Source organism: Kryptolebias marmoratus, linkage group LG17 (genome assembly GCF_001649575.2).
Source record: "Kryptolebias marmoratus isolate JLee-2015 linkage group LG17, ASM164957v2, whole genome shotgun sequence".
Taxonomy (NCBI): domain Eukaryota; kingdom Metazoa; phylum Chordata; class Actinopteri; order Cyprinodontiformes; family Rivulidae; genus Kryptolebias; species Kryptolebias marmoratus.
In genome coordinates, this window is record NC_051446.1 from 25,268,948 (window position 1) to 25,277,847 (window position 8,900).

Here is an 8,900-nt window from a genome sequence, read left to right on the forward strand (position 1 = left end):
AACCCGGTCCTGTTGGAGCTCTGAACCCGGTCCTGTTGGAGCTCTGAACCCGGTCCTGTTGGAGCTCTAAACCTGGTCCTGTTGGAGCTCTAAACCTGGTCTCTGAACCTTCGGCTCTTGCTCCGTCTGCTTCAGGGAGTGACAGACAGCTGTGTGGTTACCATGGTAACAGTAACAAACTCTTCGACACTTTAGATGTTAAAATGTTTTTTTTTATCTTAAATTATTATAAATTAATGTTGGAATCAGGTCAGCAGTTGCATCGACTCTTTAACATTCAGAAAATTTATTTTTATTTTGTTTTTATTTAACAGAAAATATTTAAAAAGGTAAAAAAATATATTTTATTAGTTTATCGACCAAATAGCCACAGAAGAAACAAGTTTATTTTAAAATAAATTATTAAAAACTGGTTTTAAAAGAGGAAACTTAAGCTCAAACTCAGTGTTTTAAAATAACCCGGAAATAAAAGGCGGAAGAGGGCGGGGCTTAGAGCGCGCACCTGCCGGTTAGGCCCCGCCCCCTCCGTCTGCTCTTATTTCAAAAGTAAAAAAGAAAAACAGGAAGAAACGAACTCGGAGCCGAAACCAGCGGCGAGACGTGTCCAGGTGAGTCCTCTGAGCCGAATAGAGTCGGACCGAACCGAACCGGGTGGGTTGAAGGTTCCGAACCGGATCAGACCTGCGGGAAGTTCGGGTCGGACCCGGACCAGGACCAGGATCTAAGGTGGACCCGTTTCCCTGCAGCTCACGAAGACCCGAACCTTCCTGTCTGACCCACATCAGCTGAGCGGGACCGGGGGTTCTCAAGGTGCGGTTCGGGAGCCCGTGGTGGGTCGTGAAACATCCAGTTTGGGGTCTTGATGAGATCTACAGAAACCTGAACAGGTTTGACAAAGTTTTCAGCTTATTTAGTCACAAATATATATGTGTGTAATAATTTATAGCTTTTATTTAATCAGAAATATACAACCTAAAGGAATCAGATGTTTTAAATGTTAAGAAGAAAACCGATCTGATTTTGTGATCCAGAGACAAATAATATGATACGATTTGTTCCTTTAGGAAAATATAATTAGTATTGATCTTTAAAACCCACAAAGGTCACTGAAAAAACTGGAAACTGACAAAAATAATAAGAAAAATGACTAAAAATGAACAAATGAAAATCAGACAGAATTATTTAAAAACAAACTTATTAAACTGACAGGTGTCCCCAGGTGTCCCCAGGTGTCCCCAGGTGTCCTCAGGTGTCCTCAGGTGTCCCGGTCCACTCCTCCAGCTGTCTCAGGTCTGAAGGCTTCCTCCTCCAGATGTTTCAGCTCCTTCCACAGATGTTCAGCAGGATTTAGATCAGGGCCCAGAAGGCCTCTTCAGAACGGTCCAATGTTTGGTTCTGACCCGTTCTTTGGGTCCTGATCCTGTTGGACCCATGAGCTGAGACTGAGACCGAGCTTTCTGACTCTGAGCAGCACATCTGGCTCCAGGAGGCCTTGATAGTCTTGAGGTTTCATTGGACCCAGAACAGAACCAGGACCAGAACAGAACCGAGCCTCCTCCATGTTCCCCTGTAGGTTCAGGGTTCTGGTCTTTGATTCTGGTTCGGGTCTGTGGACACAGAGCTGATGGGACATGTTGACAAAAAGCTCCAGTTTTGTCTCGTCTGTCCAAAGGACATTGTCCCAGAAGCTCTGTGGACTCTCAGTCTGTCTTCATTGGTGTCCTCCTCAGTCGTCTTTGGTCACCATTCGTATACATTGTCTCTTCAGTTTTTCACCAGTTGTCCTCTTGTGGACATGTCCATGGAGGCTGTCTCCAGTCCTGTGGAGTCTCAGGGACATCCAGCTGCTTGGAGACGGTCTTCTAGTCTTTACCTTCAACCTGCTGTCAATCATTGTCTTTCTGAGCTGCTGAGACAACTCTGTCCTCAGCTTCCTGTCCCTCAGCTGCAGGAGTTTGATTGTTTCAGCTGACAGCTGGAATAAAAGGCTGAGGTGTGAAACAGGTGCATGGTGGCTGATTTACATATTTCTAAATGTTTGGTGGCAGCAGGTATGTGTGGAAATTCAGGTTCAGATTTGAGTCTGGCTCGTCGCCACCGGAGTCTGTTTTTAGAAGAAGAAATCCATCCGAGCCGTGGTGTTGTTGTTCCTGCAGCTCCGAGCTTCTTTGTTTACAGCAAACCTGATTCCTCACCTGGTTTCACCTGAACGGCAGAAAATCTGAAACAAGATCAAAGAAAAAGTGAAATCGGAAACGACTGGTTTGTAAAAATGCTACAAATCCTCAATGTTTGATTTCATTCCTGCTGTTCAAAGACAGATCAGAGTCAGAAAGGTGTTCTGGGTAAAAAGTCTTTCAGTTTCAGGACCAAACGAAACGGATCTGCTTCTGAAATGAGTCAAACTCGACCGAAAGAGAACAGAAACACCCAACAGGTTCCGCTGAGTCATTATTTATGAAACAAACAAAAAGTCAAATACACCCCGACGCCAGGGCGGAAAGACATCAGCAATGACCTCAGGAAATCAACCTGGGAGTGATCAAAGGTCATCTGGAGTCCATTGTTCCACAGAGAGGAAGAGGAAACATTTAAGACAGATTCACCCTGAAGGTCAGACCGTGCAATGAGCTCCATCTCAGAGTCTACAGGCCTCAGTTAGCAGGTTTAAGGTCAAAGGTTAAAGCCTCTAAAACATCTGAATGGAACCAGAAGACTTCTGGGCCAGAACCAGACCAGACCAGAATGCCCTGCAGCTGTCAGCACGGTGGTGGAGGGCTGATGGTTTGGGCTGATTCTGGAGTCAAACAGGAAGAGATGAGAGTTCTGCTGCTGGAGGAGGTTCTGCTGGATAAATAATGACTCAGTTTTGTTTGTTTTTGTTCTCCTGAGGTCAGATTTGGATCGTTGTAGAACCTGTTCTGTTTTTGTCAAACCTCAGAACCGAAGGAGGACTTCAGGAACTTCAGGTTTTAATCTTTGAGGAAAACAAAGTTCCTTAAATAAACATTCGACTGGTTTTCATGTTTCTCCTGTTTGGGTGGAGATGACCCCTGACCTCCTCCTCCTCAGGTAACATGATGGAGGTGGCAGGACCCTGGACAGAAGTGTTTGAGGACTCGTCCCTCGGAGGAGATGACATGTTGACTCTGGCTGCTGAGGTTCTTCCCGACCCGCCGTCTGTCCGCCGCTCCCAGCCCGTCCGGATCGCCTCGAACAGGTGAGCCGACAGTCAGCTGACAGGAAGTCTCTGCGTCTGTCCTCTGCAGGAGGTGCTGAGGCCTGACTGACTCCGCCCCCTCTGTCTTTACTCACCTGTTTACCAACAAACACTGAGACCAGGCGGCCATCTTGAATTAAATCTTTAAGGCGGTGGGCGATATGCATTCCTCCGAGGAAGGCTGAAGCGATGTTCTGACAGTTACCTGTAGTTTATATGATTTCTAGTGTTTGTAGGTAAATAAAAGATAAAATAAATAAAAACCAGTCAGCTCACATTGATGATTTTATTTTTTTCCCAGGATGAGAGGTGGAGACCCGTTCTCGTCCGTTCCCTCCATACCCAACCCGTTCCCAGAGCTCTGCAGCCCATCCAAGTCCTCGGCTCTGATTGGCTCCCTCCCACAGCCGCCCAGCGACAAATACGTGAGTCTTCCCCGTTTAACCACGGAAACGAGGAGCGGCAGATCCCAGATCAGCCTAATGTTACCAGAGTGTTAAACCTGTGTCATCCAAGGCGGCGGGCGATATGCATTCCTTCAGACGTTCATTCTCTGCTTGACTCAGGCATTAAAGGGACAGTTCTGCTGTTTTTAGGCGGCTGTCTCTGCAGCAGACGGCAGTCAGAGTTGGCTCAGTTTGGAGAATCTGGGAGAAATTCTCACGTAGGAGCCGAACTCTGAAGTTCTGCACCAGCTGGTTGTTGGTTATTCATGTTGAAGGTCGGCCATGTTGGACCCAGTTTCCAGTCTTGTAGTTCAGAGTTTCTGATTGGAAACATCTTTTCACGGCTCTGAAAGTTTTAAGGTTGTTTGAAGTCCCTGAAGTTTCCACTGATTCTTCAAACGTAGAAACAATAAAAAAAGCTGCAAATCGGACCGCGAGCCGGGTCGGACTGTACAGATGTTTGATTCATGAGAGAAATGATGTTTTCCCTCCTGACATCAGGCTCGATCTTTATTTGTTTTTATGTGTTTCTCAGAGTCTGAGAATAAAACTCTGACATTTGTTCCGTCTTCGCTGAGCTCTGGAATCTGTCGTCTTGGCTCGTATTGTTGGAGACAAGACAGAGTGAGTCAGAGAGAAACGTTTCTGCAGAAAGACTCGTCTGCGGTCGGCTCGCCCAACCCGCCTGCTCGTTCGGCAGGTTTTTTTTGTTTTAAAGCACGTTGCTGGATGCAGACGGCGTGTCATGAACCCGCTCTCGGTTCACGTCTGCTTCTCAACCTGATCCAGAGAAAAGTCAGACAAAAACAGTTCCTGTGAGAGGAAACCTGACTCACCTTGTGTCTGTTTGAAATTAGTCTTTTAGGGTTTTTACTGAACTCGATCTGTTGGAGGGAAGCGTAACTAAAGGGGAGAGATGGTTACAAAGAAACGAGCAGTTTCTAATTTGAATAAAGACAGAATTTAATCCAGAAAACCAACAATGATGTGAAAACAATCCAGAGTTTGGTTTTGTTCTCTTAAGGCAAACAGAAAACTTTCAGTCAATTAATCAATCATTTAACGAGCCTCCGGATGTCAGGGACCAGATGGTGGATCTGAGCTGCTTTTATTCTGAAATGGAAGAAATATAAAATGACCATCGATCATCTGGAGCTCCACGCGGGGTGAGGACAGAAGAAGAGGACATATCCACATGTCCACGGGTCCGTCTTCAGTTTGTCAGTGAAGCTCGAAATGATTCAGAGAAGTCCTGGAGTCTGCTGAGTGCAACACCATCCCCACAGTGAGGCACGGAGGGGGAAACATCAGGGTTTGGGGCACAGAACGACCAACGGACCCGGCCGTGTGCCATGAAATCCTGAACAAGAACCTTCTTCCCTCGACCAGAGTGGGTCAGAACCCTCCTGAAGACCAACGAGAACGTTCCCAACAAAGTTTCTTTACCAAGAACCGAGTCGGGTCCAGTTTTAGGTTTACGTGTAAGTCAGACTGTATTCTGTTATTTGATATTTTTACAGAACTAAACTCAAAGAACTGGTTCTCAGATGGATCTTTAGACTCTTTGTTGAGCCGTTTATATTAACTCTGCACATCTTTGCACCTTAACTCTTCCTTCCTGACGTTTATTGAAAGTAAAAACCTCCTGAAGTCGTGTTTTCCTGTCGGAACCTCGGTTCCGCCTGAAGTGAAGCGTGTGCCTGTCTCCCCAGCTGATCAGGGTCTACGGAGAGGACGTGAACTGTAAGTCGGTGTGGGTTGGCCGGCGAGCCACGGCCCGGGACGTGTGCCACATGTTGGTCCAGACGGCGCACTGCGTGGACCAGGAGAACTGGGCTCTCCTGGAGCACCACCCCACGCTGGCTCTGGGTAGGACCGGGCGCCGGCATCCGCCAGGAACGGGGCTGCGACTCCGGGCTTCTCATTCTCGCCCTGTCGTCCGCAGAGAGATGTCTGGAGGACCACGAGGTCGTGCTGGAGGTTCAGGGCACCTGGTCTCCAAAAAACAACACCAGATTCGTCTTCTGCAAAAACTACGCAAAATACGAGTTCTTCAGGAACCCAACGGTAAAAACAGACGAGGTCCAGCTCTTGAGTCGGTTCCTGACAGAAATGTGACGATGATCCTCTGCTTCCAGCTTTTCTTCCCGGAGTCGATGATCTCTGACAGCGCCGACATCGGCAAAGAGCTGACGTCCTCCGAGCTCATCCAGGTAAACCAGCACCTGCTTGATCAGAAACACGTCTCTGGATCTGCTTCCTGACAACATTTAGGTTTTATGAAGGGTTAAAGTTTATTTGCAGGCCTGTAACCCAATTCAGTCAAAACAAACTTTTTAAATTAAATTCTTTAAGGACTTTTTGCTTCTCAGTTCAAACTAAAGGATTCAAAGTTTGTTGGGATTAAAACATCTGTAAGAGCAACATCTGGAAAACAAAAATCAGCTGATCTCAGAATATTCATCAGTATTATTGGATGTTTTTCTGACACCGTTCAGCTCTGAGCTGAACTCACATGCAGATCCCTCTCCCTGCCCTCCTTCAGAAGCTCTACCTGCAGGTGTCAACATGTCTCCTGATCCAGAAACATTTCAGAGCTGAAATAAAACTTTCTGCTGATCCTGATTGAAGCTGTGAGTCGGATATTAACGAGCTCAAACTCGTTAATATCAGCTTTCCTCTGTCAGTAAAAGAAATGAATAAATCCGGTTCTCCCGGCAGAACCTGCTGCGGTCCGGGACGTGTCCGGAGATCCAGGGCTTCCTCCACGTGAAGGAGTCCAGCCGGAAAGCTTGGAAGAAAGTTTATTTCTTCCTCCGGCGCTCCGGACTCTACAGCTCCACCAAAGGCTCGTCCAAGGTGGGAAAACCCGGGAAGCTTCAGGAGCGTTTCCCCGACGCAGAGGTTCTGACCGCCTGTCGTTCTGGTTCTACAGGAGCCGCGACACCTGCAGCTCGTGGCCGACCTGGACGACCTGAACGTGTACTCGGTGGTGAACAGCCGGAAGCTGTACGGAGCTCCTGCAGACTTCACCTTCTGCATCAAGGTAAAACCGAACCGGGACCGGGGTCCGGGACCGGGTTCCAGGACCGGGTTCCAGGACCTTTCTGTAGGACGCAGCAGAAGAAGCTCTGTTCTGAGTCTGATTTAGTGTCATTTTAAAAACGATAGAAGAAAAAATGTTTAGGTTTCAGTTTTTAAGATGGTTCTCAGGTCAGTGACTCGTTTGGATGGTTTTAGACACTAAATGCTCTAAAACCTCAGCAGCCTTTTATTTTAAAACAATTAAAAATGATTCAGAAAAGGAACCGTTTTATTAATCAATTAAACATCAGCAACAAGAAATAAGATCCTCCACGCCAGCCCATGTTGGACTTGTTTTAAACTGTGTGTGTGTGTGTGTGTGTGCAGCCTCCCAGGAATCCCACCCGTGTCCAGGATCTGAAGCTGCTGTGTGCTGACAGCGAACAGACACGGACCTGTTGGACGTCTGCGTTCAGACTCTTTAAGGTCCGGATTTACTGACCGCTGGTTTCATTTGAAGCTTCTCCTCCGTGTTCTTCCTGAAGTAACGTGCAGTGTGTGTGTTTCTGTGTGTGTTTCTCTGTGTGTGTTTCTGTGTGTGTGTGTGTGTGTCTGTCTGTGTGTGTGTTCAGTACGGGAAGCAGCTGCAGTGTAACTATCAGCTGTCCCAGTCGGCTCCACGGAGCCCGGAAGGCTGCAGCCTCTCATACAGATTAGTGAGTTCATCCTGATGCAACAACGTGATGGAAGCTCTGGTTTCTGTGTGCTGCTGTGTTGATCTGTGTGTGTGTGTGTGTGTGCAGTCCAAGTCTGAGGATACGCTGGTGGCCATGGACTTCTCGGGGAAGGCTGGAGGACGAGTCATCCAGAACCCGACGGAGGCTGAGAGTGCAGAGAGGGAGGAGGGACGGGCCTGGAGGGTGAGGACAGGAAGTCCGCCCCCCTTCACTTTAGAACATAATTAAAGGTTCTACAACGATCCAAATCTGACCTCAAGTTTACAAAAACACAACAGTTCACTGAGTCATTATTTACTAAACAAAAACTGGGTCCAGCTCCTGACCCAACAGAACCTCCTCCAGCAGCAGAACTCTCAGTGGGTTCCTGGTTGTGGAGGAGTTGTGGCCCACTCTTCTTTCCAGCGTTGCTTCAGCTCTCTGAGGTTCTGGTTCTGGTTCTGGACAGATGGCCTCACATCTGACTCCAGAATCAGCCCAAACCATCAGCCCTCCACCACCGTGCTGACAGCTGCAGTGCATTCTGGGTAAACATCTGTCCTCTGCTCTGGTTCTGCTCCAGAAGTCTTCTGGTTCCTTCAAGTCGAGCTGCCATGTTGTTTTTAGAGAGAAGAGGCTTTAACCTTTGACCTTTAACCTGCTGACTGAGGCCTGTAGAGTCTGAGATGGAGCTCACTGCACGGTCTGACCTTCAGGGTGAATCTATCTCAAATGTCTCCTCTTGTGAATAATCTTCCTCTCTGTAGAACGATGGACTCTAAATGACCTTTGACCCCTCCCGGGTTGATTCTCTGAGGTCATTGCTGATGTCTTTCCGCCCTGGCGTTGTGTTAACTCACACCTGCAGCTCCAGAGCAGCAGAACCTGATCCTGAGGCTGGAACCAGTTTTTTTTCTCCCAGATTTAACTTTTAGTTGAATAAATAACGACTCAGTGGAATCTGTTCATGTTTTTGTTCTTTCGAGGTCAGATCGGAACCCTTTAGAACCAGATCAGTTTTTTTCTGTCCTGAAACCTGAAGCTGGAGGAAGGTGGACTTTCTTTTTCACGTCACTCTATCATCTTTTTTTAATCTTCTTATTACCCTGAATTATCCTGTTTTATTACGAGTCACAGGCCTGAAATGTTTGAATGAATATAAACATGAAATATCTGAGATGAAAGTTTAATTTAATCGTTCAAAGTTTCTGTTTCCGCCCCGAGGCGTTTAAAGTCGGGTGGGGTTTGATCAGATGCTTCTCTCTGGTGAAATCAAATCCAAACGAAGCGTTTTGACCCAGAATGATTCTGTCAGGAGGAAACGGAGCCGCTGTGACGTCCGCTGACCTTTTCTGCTGCTCGGTTTTTGTCTTTTCTCTGACAGAGGAGAGAAGCCCTGAGGTGCAGTCTGCCCAACGTGAACTCTGCTGCCAGACCTTCCTGTGAGTCCTGGTCCCCCCGGTCCCCTTGGTCCCCCCGGTCCCCCCGGTCCCC

At 47.5% G+C, this 8,900-nt stretch overlaps 1 protein-coding gene across 1 annotated transcript in view; it reads left to right on the forward strand.

Annotated features, from left to right (window-relative positions):
- Positions 1 to 545: 545 nt before the first annotated feature.
- The window catches only part of grb7 (growth factor receptor bound protein 7), an 11,093-nt gene continuing 2,738 nt past the window's right edge, over positions 546 to 8,900 (forward strand). Inside the window, exons 1-12 of the mRNA XM_037981026.1 lie at positions 546 to 887; positions 3,073 to 3,220; positions 3,522 to 3,645; positions 5,379 to 5,535; positions 5,612 to 5,733; positions 5,805 to 5,879; positions 6,388 to 6,525; positions 6,602 to 6,712; positions 7,078 to 7,176; positions 7,323 to 7,406; positions 7,494 to 7,610; positions 8,791 to 8,848. Of these exons, the coding sequence (XP_037836954.1) occupies positions 3,078 to 3,220; positions 3,522 to 3,645; positions 5,379 to 5,535; positions 5,612 to 5,733; positions 5,805 to 5,879; positions 6,388 to 6,525; positions 6,602 to 6,712; positions 7,078 to 7,176; positions 7,323 to 7,406; positions 7,494 to 7,610; positions 8,791 to 8,848 (1,228 nt within the window). The 5' untranslated portion in view covers positions 546 to 887; positions 3,073 to 3,077. The remainder of the gene's footprint in view (positions 888 to 3,072; positions 3,221 to 3,521; positions 3,646 to 5,378; positions 5,536 to 5,611; positions 5,734 to 5,804; positions 5,880 to 6,387; positions 6,526 to 6,601; positions 6,713 to 7,077; positions 7,177 to 7,322; positions 7,407 to 7,493; positions 7,611 to 8,790; positions 8,849 to 8,900) is intronic.